Raw genomic sequence first — 14,800 nt, forward strand, 5'->3', positions numbered from 1 at the left:
TCCTACCACTATTAGCAAGTACTGGAACCTAATTTGTGACAGAAAAAAGTGACTGAAAATGGGGATTTGGTGAGGAGGGGGGGGGGGGGGAGGAGGGCCCACATATTGGATGGCCACGTCAGCGGAGAAGAAGCCACGCCTACGCATCATGCAGAGGAGGGTTTGTCTTGAGAGCCAGTGGCGCGCGAGTGACTGGAGTCGCAGGATGAAGTGCTGCTGTGCAATGAAGCGCTTTCGGGCCTGCCGTGCCCGCACATTCGCCTGCATATGGATGATGATGTGTTTCACCTGAAATGTGGCGAATCCATTGGGTTAAGCGAACCAATACCATCACTTTCTATGGGGTTTCCAGCCATGCATGCAACTCAGCATGAAAGTAACTGTGCAGGATTAAGAACCTTTCGGTGCCGGCGAAATCAGGCTTAGAAGTGCTCTTTTACAAGTGTAACGTTTACGAGGTATCTCAATATATCGGGAAAGGAGTAGTCCACAATGGCAGTTGCATTTTTGCATACAACATGCAATAAAGTGGAACTTACGGAGTAGAACTACAATGGAAATATTACCAAACAGGTTTTTAAACAAGTATGCTTTCCATCTTTCCTTATTAGGGTTATGCAAATCGACACCGTACAGATATGATATCAACTATTAATAAACTTATATATAAGATAAAAAACCAGATGCGTACATTGAATAGTAGACACTACAAATATCATAAACCTCCACCATTTATCCTTTTCTCACCGTGATAAAATTCTATATTAGGAACGACAGATATAAGCCGGAAGAGGATTGTTTACGGGACAGCAGAAAACATGAATGACAATCTGGCCTGAAATGACACACTATATTACCAAACATTGGTTAGGACTCAAGACCCAGCACACAAAAAGCTCACCCAATGATAACGTTAGGATACATAGCAAATATGATAGATTAAAAAATGCTTTTATTACATACTCGTAAGAACCTTCGCCTGGCCGCAGTTTGGCGGAATCTTCTTTGACAGAATATAGTGGACTTTCGAAGGTCTTCAAATTCTCTGTGGGCCAAAAAGCCTCTCCATCGGCTTTGAATGAGAATCGCGCTTGAGTTAATAATATTTTCCCGGAGTTCCTCCAGTTTCGAGTCATGAGAAGTCTAGGGTCAAATGAAGTAAGAAATACAGAAAAGCTACTGTTAAGCGGCGTTTAAGAGCCTTCGTCGAATTTTGCCATTAAATACGAATAAAAGCATCAATTCGAAAGCCTTATTTTGAGCGTGTTTTCTGAAACTAACAACACACCATTCAAGAAGGAGTTCATTCATGTTTCTTTACAAATTTGAACCCATTAAAACGAGTCGATTGGTTTGACTCGGTTAGTTTTGTGTGAAAGTTTTTGATTTCACTGAAGTAATACCAACTGGCCGATTGTAATAATAATGTGAGAAAAACTGAGTTCACTTAGTGACTACCATTGGAAAAAATAAGTGAAATTTTCAGCTAGAATCCTACTATCTATCCCTAGTGTTAGGACTACTCTCGAGCCTAGAGCAGCAAAGTCCCTCAATCGAATTCATCCATTCACTACTCATTTATTGAGCTCAAAAAATAAACCGTATAACACAGATATCTTTTCAACTCATTTGCTCTTACTGATGCTAAATTCAGCCTCCACTTTTAAGAAGATTTTTACAGTATGAATTAAAAGCCGTTTCCATCGTCCATGGATAGCTTTAATGATGAAGATCTGAATAAAGAGAGGCCATAGGTAATCGCTGGTTTTGGTACTTTTGATTAGATCATGTTCAAAGAAATAAACTAGCAAAGAATATTTTCTCGTAAACTCTTGAAAAAAAAATGTAAACAAAGTAAGACTACTTATGATCCCTTTAAGTTAGCGCATCTGAATCCTAGGTTTTAAATGTACTAGCTTAACATCGGGTATCCAAATGCGTTGAAAAAATAATCACATGAAATTAGATTCTTAAGATTTGTTCAATCAACTGAATCCTTAGTGTGAAATGTAGAGGGCCCGCTTTGAAAAAAAGAAAAAAGCTCTCATGAATCAAGATGGGTTAGAATGCACGCGGAATTCGAGGTGAATTCTACCGAATGGATGTTGTGAAAGAACGCGGCAGTACTCCGCTAATTCGCGTTACGAACTAAAAATGAAAGCTTGACTCACTCGATACGGAGAAAAGACGGCAGGGGCACTCATGAACAATAAATTTAGACGTTAAGGTATGTATAAAGAACATGTCCCTTCAATAGTTAATTTGCGTTAGGATACCGCACCTATCATGGAAGAGAAAAATTTGTGATGAAATCAAAAATATGTAAGTGCACAACAGTGGACGAGCCAAAGAAATAGTGCAGTCCAATGACGACGCATTTGTGCCAAAAGCCTTAACTTCATGTTGTTAGCAGGACACGATTTCGCCAAACGAGGTTGATCGACGCAGCAACTGCGAAGTAAATGCGCAAACGGACTGCTGTGCCGCATTCGGCGACCTAAGCTCAATAACAGCAAAATGGTGAAAAGGATGTTCAACGGCGTGGCCACAGATATATGCCGCAATGTGACACTGCATACAGAGAGAAAGTAACTCCGAAACTCCATAAAACAAAGGCCTTTTCTGCGTCAACAAATAGCGAAATTTAACCTTTATTACAAACAAGATGTATTCTCAATAGCAATAGTGTTATATGACGCTCCAGACTACTAACACTTTCTTCCTCGTCTATTTTCTACAAACTTTTATGACTGAGAAGCTCTATGAATAGTCAGCACTTTTCTCTTATGTCTTAATTCCCCTTAGTGATACTTGGAAAACGCTTTGAAGTCAATTTCTCAAAACCGTCCGAGAGTTACAGTACGATTTCTTTACGAGTCACTCGATTCAAGATTGTAACGATGAATTTAGTTATTATCGGGAAAACAGGAAAAAGCACACAAAGTCTTGTCAAGCCAACACCGAAGTTCTAAGGACGTATTCAAACAGCCTCATTAGGTTTATGAATGCACTAATGACATTAAATGCAAATAATTTTACCCTAAGAATGATTACGCAGCTGAGTTCTTAACCATGTGGAGAAATTATGACCGAAGTACGCATCTATGAAACTCGTAAAGTTACACAGCCCTAAAAGCTCACTAAATACGTTTGCTATCCCCGAATCATCAGTCTGTACAACATCAGTATTCGCAGGAGATCTAGCAGGGTTGAGCAATCGCCTTTGATAAAACTGATTACCTCAAGCTTCACAAAAACGCTCATAGGATAGACATTCCCATTTGGAATATTACGAAAATCTGCAATTTTGCCGTGTATGAAATTAGTTAGATACCCTCCAAAGCGTTAAGGATATACCAGACAGTGAAATGATAAATAATTTCGTTATTAGTAAAATCACTTTAATGTTGAGAACAATTGCGCTACGCCAAACGTGTTACGGTACTATAACGCAGTCCAGCACTAATTCCAACAGGTACGACAACTGGTAGAGTTAAATTTCAAGCAGGAAGTAGTTGGGAAACCACAACGACCAAAACGCGTGTATTAACCAAAAAGAAAACCTGCGCTATAATTGCAATTTCTATACGTCTATAATATGCTGCATGAAAAAAGCCGAAAAATGTATTAGGTAGTTGCTATCTCCACCCCACAAAACCCATGTATAATGTTTTGGCAGAAATAGGGTACTTCTCACGGTAATTACTGAGGCCCTGGATGAATTTCATCAGAGGCAGCTCAGTAACTCGCGACCAAGCAGAGACATGCGAACTAATTTCCTCCATCTCATCACTTTAAAGCACCAGGTCAGCTGCGTAGAAACGGCCACTCACTCGTAAAAAGACCTTAGTAGACCCGATGGCATAAGTAAGGTCTTCCGATCCAAAAGCTGCACGGCAGATCTCCATTACCAAGTGCTGGGGGTTTCCGTAGCGCAGTTGACTGAAGCGATGGGTAGTAGGACCATAGAGCTGCAGGATCATGTGGAAGCGCTGCACAAAGTCTGGAAACTCGTAGCGAATAGGATAGCCCAAACTGCGAATCTGTATCGTCTCCATCATGCCAGAGTAGCGTAGTTGACGGACACAGAGGCTGCGATCGAAGCAATTGGGTAATTTGAACTCATTGGGCTTGATGCAGCGCACAAAGAAGGGGTGACACCCATTAATGATAGACATGAGACGCTCCAACGACTTCTTGAACTGCATTCCCAGAGTTAGTGAACGAGGGCGGTTTTCGGGCTAAATGAGAATTCCCAAACCATCATCACAACACATACAAAGTAGGGATTTACTTATACGAGATATGCAGTGAAGACAAGATCCGCTGCATGTTCAATACTTAAAGTGGTATAGAAAAATCTTCCAGGACCAAAGTATGCAAATTATTGCCTACGGCTAAAAGGAGAAATTAACAAATTCAATGGATGTTGAACAAACAAATCGGGAAGATTCTTTACTATACCCGAGAAGAGGGAGTCACGAAAATAACCGCTTTATAATTGCAAGAATATGTGTGGAACACAGGGATCTTAGAAATTACTCCTATATCATGCATTGAGTCATTTATGTAGAGGAGATGTTAAGGGAACAAATCCACCTACAAACAACAGATCGAATTTACCGAATGCAAACGCTTCTCGAAAAGATTTCGAAGAAAGTCGTTTTTCGATGTACTGATGACCTCCAGCAAGTCATGGTTGAATGTATCTCTGTTTTTCTCCAAAAATCCCTTCACATTATAGAATACGGGTCCAGCGAAGTGTACGATACCGAACCGCTAAAAGTGGCAGCATTTCATTTTATAATTCCTAGTGGCACAAAAAATTTAAACATGGTGAGAGTCCAAAGCCAAAAAAATAGCTCACTGTCTCAGCGGAGGAGAGAGCACGGATGAAGTTGGGAGTGGTGGAGTGGCGGGCGTTGAGTTTGTTTAGGAAGCTCTCGTCCGAGCCGCGGGGGAATCGGCTCTCCTCGTCCACCAGTGCCAACACGTTGAGCGGTTGGTGAGCTATCAAGTCGAGCACCTCGTGGTTGTCCCGAAACCTTATGTGTGTCCAATTGATGCCCTCTGTCAAGTACTCATCCTGCTCCAACTTGAAGATATGCCGCACAAAGTATTGCTGAATGTTCTCATTTGCGTAGTTAATGCACAACTGCTCAAAACTAGAGGGAAATAACACCTCAAAATTAATCTCAGCTGTGTAGTCGTGGTAACAGTGTATACAAAACCATCCTAAAATTAGTTTCCCAAGCAAAAAAAAGTTGTAATAGACATCAAGATCGACTCAAAAGAGCGTTACAAACATGTTGTACGAAGTAAAGCAATATTTTAGTAACTTTATGGCCACAGTCGCATAGTGAGTCCTAGAGATAAGTAACGAACCTATTGGAGATGAAGTTTTCGAAGCCGAAAATGTCGAGCACACCGATAGAGAGGCGCCCGGGACCAGTAGAGGGATTAAGGGGAGGATTCAACTCGCAGGGGTTGTGAGTGGTGGTGGTGGTAGGCGTGGTGGGGATAGGGTTAGCAGGTGAGGCCAAGGGATCAATTACGGAGGGCCAGGTGTTGGAACGGGCAACGCGGTTGCCGCACAAGCATTCCTGAGAGCAATGATCAGCCAAATTGGGCAAGCGGGAGGAGGTAAAGCCGGGCGAAGTGCAGCTGCCCGGCCTCACCAACGGCACCGCAGTGGACGCTGCCGCTGTTGCACCCAATGGCGGCTTGTAAATAGCTGCGTTAATCTTCTCCACAATCCAACAGAAAAGGTGATCATAGATGGTCTTCACGAAGGCATCTCGCACAGTGCAGGCGTTCGCAGGCAGGAATTGCGCCACAACGCACTCCCCGGCCATTTGAATCCGCCGACTGGTCATACCCTTCTCCAGACATGTGTGGCTCATCTTCAAAGAAAACAAATAGAATAAGGTAGGAGTACCAACACGACGAATCATGCTGAAGCTCCCACTTCCATACGCATTGATTTTTTTTAGTGTTTAAGTTTATTTTTATACATACTCGTATGTATCAGGATATCATAAAGCGACAAGTTAAAATATTTTGTCTGAACGTGACCTATTCATTTTCCACAAGAGCAAAGTATCTAACCGTCATAAGATAGTCTGATCCTTAAGGGCATTTACAACGACAAAAATATGGGAATTTTGAGCAGTGTAGTCAAAAACGTACCCCAAGCAGATTGGAGGCGTATCTAAGTTCGGAGCGATGAGTGTCCTTCACTTTGCTCGCATCGGCACTCTCCTTCAGAATTTCACAGAAGGATATGTTTCCTAGATGCAGGAGCGCTGCTAACAGGTGCCAGATTTCATCGATTTGGTGATCAGTAAATTTGAGGTAACGCATTGTTGAAACGATATTTTCAAAGTGTTTTGCATCGTTCAGGGTGTCTACGGATGTATCCCTATCCTTTTATTTAAAAAGAGGTAAATAAATACGCTTTCTGAAAAACACTAATTTTATGCTCAAAAATAGTTAAAAATTAACTTATATACCATAACACCACAATATTGATCTGCGTACCAATGCACACGTTGCTTTGACTGCCTTATCAAAGATTTTAGGTGCTATTTCTTAACTCTTATCAGACATGCTTTCCCATGTCTGCCATTTGGAATGGTAGGGCCTACTCGCCTGGCAGAGGTAGTTGTAACACTCGGCATCCTTAAGGCCCAGACGGCGCTTATCCCTGGGGGGCATGCCAGCGAGCATGCAGTAAAAGGCATGGTAATTGCGCTCGCCCGCTGCCTGGCGCACGATGCGCGACTTCTCCAACAGGTACTGCTCGATGCGCGCACTCACAATATGACCGGACTTTCGGTCAAAGTGGATGTCCACGTACTTGCCAAACCGAGAGGAATTGTCATTACGCACTGTCTTTGCATTGCCAAAGGCTAGAGCAATTCAGGTACATACGGAAATGTGTGTATTAGTGGTGGTACAGAAAAACCATTTACTTGCATAGCTGAAAAATTATTGAGGCTTATACAAAGTCGCACAAACTGATCGTGTCTCGTTGTTTCGCATAAAAGTTTTCAACTGTCATGTGGTGGTCGGCGTGGGTACATACATTTGTAGGGTTCATTTCATATCAGACCCAAGAGTCTGGAACAAACATCACTAAATTTTTTCATTATAAGCAGAGGTAGTAGTGGGCTTAAATTTTAAATACCCTCTGGATTATACTAGAACATTCCCCAAAATATCCTAAGATGACAGAATAAGGGTTTTGATGCAATAAATACCTTCCATGACTGGATTTGAATCAAGAATTCGTTTGCCGATGCATGATTCACCCCCGCTGAGGGTTGTGATGAACTGAAGCAGCAGTTTCGTGCTCTCTGTTTTGCCTGCTCCACTTTCACCACTAGGATAGGAAGCATCGAGAATAAAGTTGATTGACTTATTAGAACAGTCTCATTCAAATGATCATGCAAAGTATGCAAAAATCAAGTCTCAGCGAGCAAAGCAAGAATGATAGGGGAGTCTGCCATGAATACCACTAACAATATGTGCAGCATAAATTCAGTTAAACAGTCCACAAGTTCCTTTGCGGTGTGATCAGGACTAATGAACTAAGAAAACAAACTTGATTGAGACCTAGCTATCAACAGCTACTAACCTAGCTGGTATGATGTTGTTAAGACCCAACTGAAAAAATGTTGCGTAGGTACTAAAAATGACGCAATAGCTTGTAAAGCTGGTTGGATTATCTGCTTTCCCACTAGAATAATTCTACACTTAGTTAAAAAATTAAAATGCAACATAATTTGTTTATCCGGCCAGTATAATAATCTCCTGTAAAAACAAGCAATATGTTAAGTAAAAGCATGAGAAGACCTTATAATGATGCACTGATCGCGAGAGTTACGGAGCATATTACGGAAGGCGTTGTCACCGATAGCAAAGAGGTGAGGAGGCATCTCACCAATCTCCTTGTTTGTGTATTGCCTCATAGTGTTCTCTGTGTAAATAGGTAGGGATCGATAGGGGTTGATAGCTATCAAAATCGATCCTGTGTATGTCTAAAGTGTTAAAACATTGCCAGGGGGATATTCAAAGGATGCTAAAACAAAGTATTGTGGCGAATAACCACAAAAACCCACATATATATTGTTTTCTCTGTAACGAAGAAACAAATTTCGTAGAATACTGCACTCGTGAAGCTCTCCGAGGGCTGTCATATCAGGGATGCTGCGGACAGAGCTTGGGTGCATCAGCTGGACGTCAGAGTCGATTTGAAGAGAATATTGCTTTAAAGTATCGGAAAAGCATAAACATTTAACGTAAAATAACCTTAGCATATGTAAACAAGTGTGCAGACAATTAAGTCATGTGGCAAATGGTTTATATCAGGCAACTTAAAAATGTAAGGACTAATGTTTTTTGGAAGAATGACTATAGGTTTCAGTATTCATCTAAAAAAGATTCGCATGCCAACAAAAAAATAAACAATGAAAGAAACAGGAGACACTTTGTAGCAGTCAGTAGTGATGGCAGCACAATCTACCTTCGGTTTTCCCAGGACTTAAATTGTATACAAGATAGTTTCTGCAGGTTAAACTAATCTGGATTTGTATAAAATCAATAGGAGCAAAGCTAATTCAAGAGTAAAAATTGACCAGGCTAAACGCACACGAATAACCAAAGCATTCATACAGCAAGTGATAACGTTACTGACGCAACTATGCCATAAAAGAATATCAAGGAGTTAGAAAAACAGCTCATATAAATCCGCTGGAAATTGAAGTTATTCTGGGCCAAAAATGTACTATGGGGGACTAATGACAAAAATTCTACCTTCTCATCATCGTCTTCGACAATATATACATCGTTCTGTACATCCAGAATTTTTGCACCAATGGGAACTGAGAACTCGCCCTGACACTGCGGTGAAATCCAAATGTAATCACCCTTAGATAAAAAATATCGTACAAGCGTTAGGCATTTATCACCAATAGGTGGTAGAAAAAATCAATGCAAATTCATTTGAAATATATGTGCGAATTTTGCGTAGGGTTTTCCTTAAGAAGAGCGATAGAATATGCAGTACCACAAATGATTTGCCATAAACACTAGTTCTCACAAAACCAAAAAAACGTCAAAAATTACTATACATATGAATCTCGAAAAATTTGGCATAATTACACACAATGGGAGGAAAATACAATAAAACTTAGAAGCACGGTGTGAGAAAGCACTACAGTCACAAAAAAAGAAAGCAAATTAAAGTCGCAAATATACACACTTGAGATGTCAAAAGTGTTGCGTTACTAAGCCAGCCTTGAGTAAAAAACCAATTCATTTGCAAAAGAACAAAGTGCTCTTTTAACCTACTAAAGTATTGACAAAGAGCGCAAAAAGGTGCAAGGCAACACACATTATTACTGAACTTCAACATCTAGGATGACATAACAAACCTATTAATCAAGCAAATCACGCTCACTCTAGTTAACATAACCATTTTGATGCAGTCCTCCTCTAAAGGCCGCGGGTTATATTACCTTGGGCTTGGTGATTTAAACAGTTACGTTTTGCGGCGGTAACCATGACGCAAAAGTTAAAAAACCGCACTAACATTTATGCCCAGAATAAACATTAAATAAAGGAAGCATACACAATCTCCAAAAATTGTTGCTGTAGAGGTTGCAGAAACATTACCTCGATCACTATCCCTAGACCAAAATAAATCCGTGCCATTTTAAATTGCATTTTTACAAAAAAAATTAAATTGTACCTATAGGTACTTAAATGAGTGCTTAATTACCGCTTTGACTGTATGTAAAATGAAGTCCAACAAAAAACCTGCTGCAGTCATTTACTTTTTGCGCTAATAGTCGTTGGTAAACACATTGATACTAACACTGCCTGTCGGAAAATCATTATCATTTTTTATATATAGCTACAAATCGTGAAGTACGCTGATTCCTTTAGTTAAGGCAGCTTTCGATTTACCTTTAAAATTGGTAAATTTTGGGATTTGTGCAATATAGATGGCCTGTAAATTTAATTTTACTGTGAAATTTTAGGTACTGACCTATTGACAACAAAATTGATGCTCAAACCCACATCACTAGAAATCCTTATTAATTTTGCAACGCTCTGAGGCTTTTTCAAAGATAAAGAAGGACATAGTTGTAGCGTTACAAGACTCCTTAAGGACGAAAGAAGACACAATGCTCTGGTGGAATATGTATATTTAGCACGAGAAGATGTCTGGGCAGTTAGCACGGCCCGAAAGGCCAGCTCACCCAGCGAGGTACAGGAAGGCTAATTCAAAGTGAAAAGTAGCGCCTTACCAATGCTAAAAGATAAACCACTATCGTATTGCACAATACTTGGGCAGAATATATGTCTTCGACGTAGAGAAAGTGTTTGACCTACTGGCATGGCCCTAAGGCCAGCCCATTAGACGTGCTACAGTGGCTAAGTCAAATATGGCTTTGTAATAAAATGGGGGTTAAACAACTATTGTATTGCAATTTAAATTGCCAGAAAATAAGCTTCGAAAATTCAACATTTTTAAATTTTTTTGTTTTAGGGTCTGCCCTTTTAAAAGAATTCGGTACCTGGAAAATGAATATTTACAATAAGACTTTACCTATAACTGCTAAGCACTTGGTTCTTAGAAATCTCTGTGTCCCCCTTTTTTACAACCATATTTTAGCTTTTCGCCGCCTTTTCTAATTGGCTGTCGTAGTCTGCCAATTCTGAACTTCCTCTCCCGCGTCTGGTTTGTTGGCGCTTAGGTCTTGGCTGTTGTCGTATGTAGATTTTGCAACTCACTCTCAGTTAATACGATCTGAACGAGGTGTGTTGCCCCTTACCTACCATAGAATTATCAACCTAGCGGTTAATTTTTTAACTTCCTGATAGCGGAATCTTAGTCTTGACTATACAGATCGCATTTGTTTTTGAATGTGTTCTTATTTTTTTCATATTTGGAGTGGAGTACCTATCTTATCCTGCACCACAATCACTGTTAATAAGCTAAGTGCCGGTTCAATGATAATGGCGTTCTTACAGCAGATTGGACAATATTATGCAAAATATTTTCCTACTTAAAATTGATGTTTTGTTAAGGGATGAATACAAGTGATTTTGATCTATCTTCGGACCCGGTTCCTTTGAGGGTAAGTATTTTTGTTTCTAACCCATATTTAATCGTTCTGACTCCATTTTTCCTATACCTCCCCCAGGTTAATGTAAGCGTAGATAGTGGCCAGCCGCGAGTTTCTCACTCGCTCCTCATATCGCGTCCGTGTGACAGTATCAGCATTCCAAGTTTGTCGAGTTTTTTGAGTGTGGATTCCGGGAAAACTACCTCAGCTGGTGGCTTATCACCCTGCTGCTCCTCACCGATTCTCGTTACACAAAATACGTCATTCAGTGATACAGAACGGGATACAAGAACGGTTGATTCTGGTTTACCGGGGATATATGGTGACGCTGATGATGGTGAGCTAGATGAAATAGACGAAGATGAAATTGGCTCCAACGCTTCCGACCTCTTCTCGTCTTCTTTAAATCTCATGCCCAATCCATCATCAAATGACGAAAGTGTTGAAGCGGGGTGCGACTTTCAATCCATTAGGACTTTTGAGGCCTCCGCTTCCGTCATTAGCAAGTGTTCTGCGGATGGAAATTCAAGAAACGTTTATTCATTGAAGAAATCAAGAAATGGTTCAAAGAGGAAAATCTCTACCTGGTACCAAGTAAGGGCTCATGTCGTGTCCATACTACTTTTCACCCCAACATAGGTTGCTAAAATGAATATATTCGTTTGATTCTATAAACGCAGAAAGTAAATACGAGCTTATTTCCCACTAATTAGCAATCCCAGTTACCTGATCGCCTTTAAGTCTTCAATTATGTGGATTAATGGCTGGGGAATGCTAAAAAATAGCTTTTACCACTTTAAATCATGCTCATATCTTCACATATGGTTCCTGAATGCTTTAAAATCGGATTGTTACCTAATTCCTTTTTAGTCTTGGTATCGAGTTAATGTGTGTCTCACTATAAATTCGTCAGTCCTATAGCAATAAGCTACACATTCGTTTTGCCAAAGGAATTATGTAATCTTTTTTTTAAATTATTCTCTAGGTCAAGAGGGAAACACTCGTGAAATCTTATCGGGCTAAAGTTAACCATTTCAAGAAGATCTTTGATGGCACGCCCGTGGACACAGATCGCCTTCTCGTCGGTATAGTTGAACTTTTATATGTGCCAGCCCAAATTTAGTACTTGCAGCCATCCATCACTATTTTACTCAAATATTTTGGGAATTTAAGCAAAAAAGGCCACAATTCTTTCCATCTCATAACTACTAACTTTATGACCTTTAGTTCCACGGTATTTATCCACCAGTACTGTAAATATTTTGATATTTAGCTGGTATTACTAAACCAGTAAACGTGTCACTCCTCGTGGCAACATTCGCTTTTATGCATTTTTTGTAAAATTGCTTCAGTATTCATTTTCTCAATTCGCTCAGGTGGTTGAGGTTGAGTTTCCTACATACTCATTGTTGTACCGAAGAATTATCTGACATTAGTGATGCTTTTTCATTAATAAAGGCACGCATATGATCTAAAATGCTGAAAATTGGGATAAATCCATCTAAAGTTGAAATGCCTTTGTGATTGAACACCGAATTGCTAACGTATTGGCCATCCAAGTTGGGTCTTAATACTTCGCGATTCCTTTATACACTGGATATAGAACTTCTGTTCTTATGGTAGTTTATCGTCTACATAAGCCAACCTAGTGATTATGAAGACTTGACCTCGACATCCTTGTATGTAGTCAAGTATCGCTAAGTAGTTGCATAGTTTTATGCGAAACATTTTCATGCGTTTGAAATTCAACTTCAACCTTTCCCCCTCTGTTCTGGCTATGGATTCGGTAGTTGATTCGGTGAAGATTTTCACAAATCAGAAAGGATCTTTTTGATTGCAGCACTAGTTTTTAGAGTGGGGTCATGTTGATATTTGTCACGGCGATGAAATTTGAATTGAAATGTTGAACTTGCCACTGACACCCTGACAGAATTCGCTAAAGCCAACTTTCCGACTCTCGTGTAATTGCTAACAAGCATTGTTTTCCTCTTTAAGTACTTCGTTGCTATCAATTCTATGCTTTTAGATTATTCCTGTGCCCTTGCAAAGAACAAAAATGGTCTTCTTCTTCTAGGACGAATGTATATAACAGAAAAATGGATTTGTTTTTATTCAAAGATCATTTATGAGATAAAGGTATGCTTTTAGCGAAACAGGATTCCGTGAATCCTTCCTTTTTTACATGGGACCACTTGGAAAATATTACATTGATAGCTTTGATCTTGATTGGGTGACCTTAAAGTGAGTTTTGAATAAATTTGTTCTGCAATCCTTCAAAAAGTCATAAGAACTACGCTCAAGGACTGTTAAGTGCGCCATTTTAAGTGCAAATGAATACCAAAAGTAAGGCATATAAAGCAATTGAAGCTGCCCATGACTACTTTGTCTGGCTCTTTTATTATCCACTGCTTCCTTCTGCAGCTCCATATAGCGGTTGACAACGTTCAGACGGTATCAAAGGCAAAGACAGCCCGTCTCATTCCAAATGCTATTCAGATAACACTCAAGTCGAACAACGAGCGATACTTCTTCACATCCTTTGCATCCCGCGAGAGAACTTTTGCCATCCTCAAAAAAGTCTGCGAAAACAGCAGAAACGGTGGTGTAAGCTCTCTCACTTTTTACTCGGGTTTTTGCAATTTCATCCTTTGTTGTTAATATCAGTTGGCGTTCGAACCAAACTGCATTGAAGTGGTTCCAGTCTGTCAAAATTCCTTTTAGCCTATTAATTCAAATATTTTGTTTCGTGTTATTTGGGAATGACTTTACCTGAGCAATTGGACTGGGTCCAAAAGGTAACCTTTTTAACAAATCATTTCAATCTATTGCATATTCAAACCTATTTATGCTGTTTCCATGACTCATTATCGCAAACGGCTTATCTACAAATGAATTTCGGTTATATTTTCGGATGTAATTATTACAGCATTAAAACTTTACTTCACAACAATAATTTCTACCTGAAAGTACATTTGAAGCCTCGCTTTGTGGCTTGTTTGATGGAAAAGCATAGTTATGTACCGGGTACTGTCGTTACCTGAACGAGGAAGATAAGTGGAAATGGAATACCAATTAAAGATGCTTTCATTTGGTTGGTGTCGTTTTTGCTAGAACACACCTGACCAAAGGACTCAAACTTGCATAAAGTTGCGATGTATTAACTAACGTTTTCTGGTTAGTGACTTGATGGCACAGGTTGCTTCGTTAGCTAGCTTGTGGATAATGTGCCCACACAAGGCCTTACCACCCTTACATCGAGGATGATTATCTACTGTGAGTGCTGACATTCAGTGCGTCAAGATTTTAATAAAATTAGCAGTTTCTGTTTGTGGAAAAATAAGCCCGATGCATTTTATGCACTGCACTGAATCGCCTGAAAAGATGCACTCTTTCGGTGTAAGTGTCGGCACGTAATCGGAAGTCATGGAGTTGCTTCCCCTTCTTGTTCAGCTAAAAGGGAGTTTTCAAGTACTAGTCTTGTTCGAAATTAACGACGGGTTGCGTCGAAAATGCCTTTTTGTAAGTTCTCATTTGCTATTGCGTTATTAATCTTCTGCTAAGGGACTGCAACTAAACAGTTACCTATGTAATTAGACTTCAAATTAACATGGCTTAGGAAGAATAGTTTAAAAATAATTTATTTGGTGAGGAACCACTCGGAA

At 39.9% G+C, this 14,800-nt stretch overlaps 2 protein-coding genes across 2 annotated transcripts in view; one reads left to right on the forward strand and one right to left on the reverse strand. All coding sequences in view use genetic code 11, as the record gives it.

Moving 5' to 3' along the window:
- EGR_01285 (Myosin-VIIa) overlaps positions 1–9,481 on the reverse strand; it is a gene marked incomplete at both ends in the record, with an annotated part of 29,517 nt that extends 20,036 nt beyond the window's left edge. The window contains 13 exons of the mRNA XM_024490534.1: positions 103–288; positions 964–1,143; positions 3,834–4,241; positions 4,624–4,779; positions 4,868–5,165; positions 5,386–5,903; positions 6,190–6,407; positions 6,648–6,911; positions 7,263–7,384; positions 7,858–8,042; positions 8,124–8,270; positions 8,818–8,931; positions 9,464–9,481. Coding sequence (XP_024354858.1) covers positions 103–288; positions 964–1,143; positions 3,834–4,241; positions 4,624–4,779; positions 4,868–5,165; positions 5,386–5,903; positions 6,190–6,407; positions 6,648–6,911; positions 7,263–7,384; positions 7,858–8,042; positions 8,124–8,270; positions 8,818–8,931; positions 9,464–9,481 — 2,814 coding nt within the window. The remainder of the gene's footprint in view (positions 1–102; positions 289–963; positions 1,144–3,833; positions 4,242–4,623; positions 4,780–4,867; positions 5,166–5,385; positions 5,904–6,189; positions 6,408–6,647; positions 6,912–7,262; positions 7,385–7,857; positions 8,043–8,123; positions 8,271–8,817; positions 8,932–9,463) is intronic.
- Positions 9,482–11,102: 1,621 nt separating this feature from the next.
- On the forward strand, positions 11,103–13,796 carry EGR_01286 (GRAM domain-containing protein 1C; the record flags this gene model as incomplete). Its single annotated transcript, XM_024490535.1, has 3 exons — positions 11,103–11,150; positions 11,217–11,732; positions 13,560–13,796. 3 exons carry the CDS (start codon positions 11,103–11,105, stop codon positions 13,794–13,796), a joined length of 801 nt encoding a protein of 266 aa, XP_024354859.1.
- Between the last annotated feature and the right edge of the window lie 1,004 nt (positions 13,797–14,800).

Source organism: Echinococcus granulosus, assembly GCF_000524195.1.
Source record: "Echinococcus granulosus chromosome Unknown EG_S00005, whole genome shotgun sequence".
In the NCBI taxonomy this organism is placed as follows: Eukaryota; Metazoa; Platyhelminthes; class Cestoda; order Cyclophyllidea; family Taeniidae; genus Echinococcus; species Echinococcus granulosus.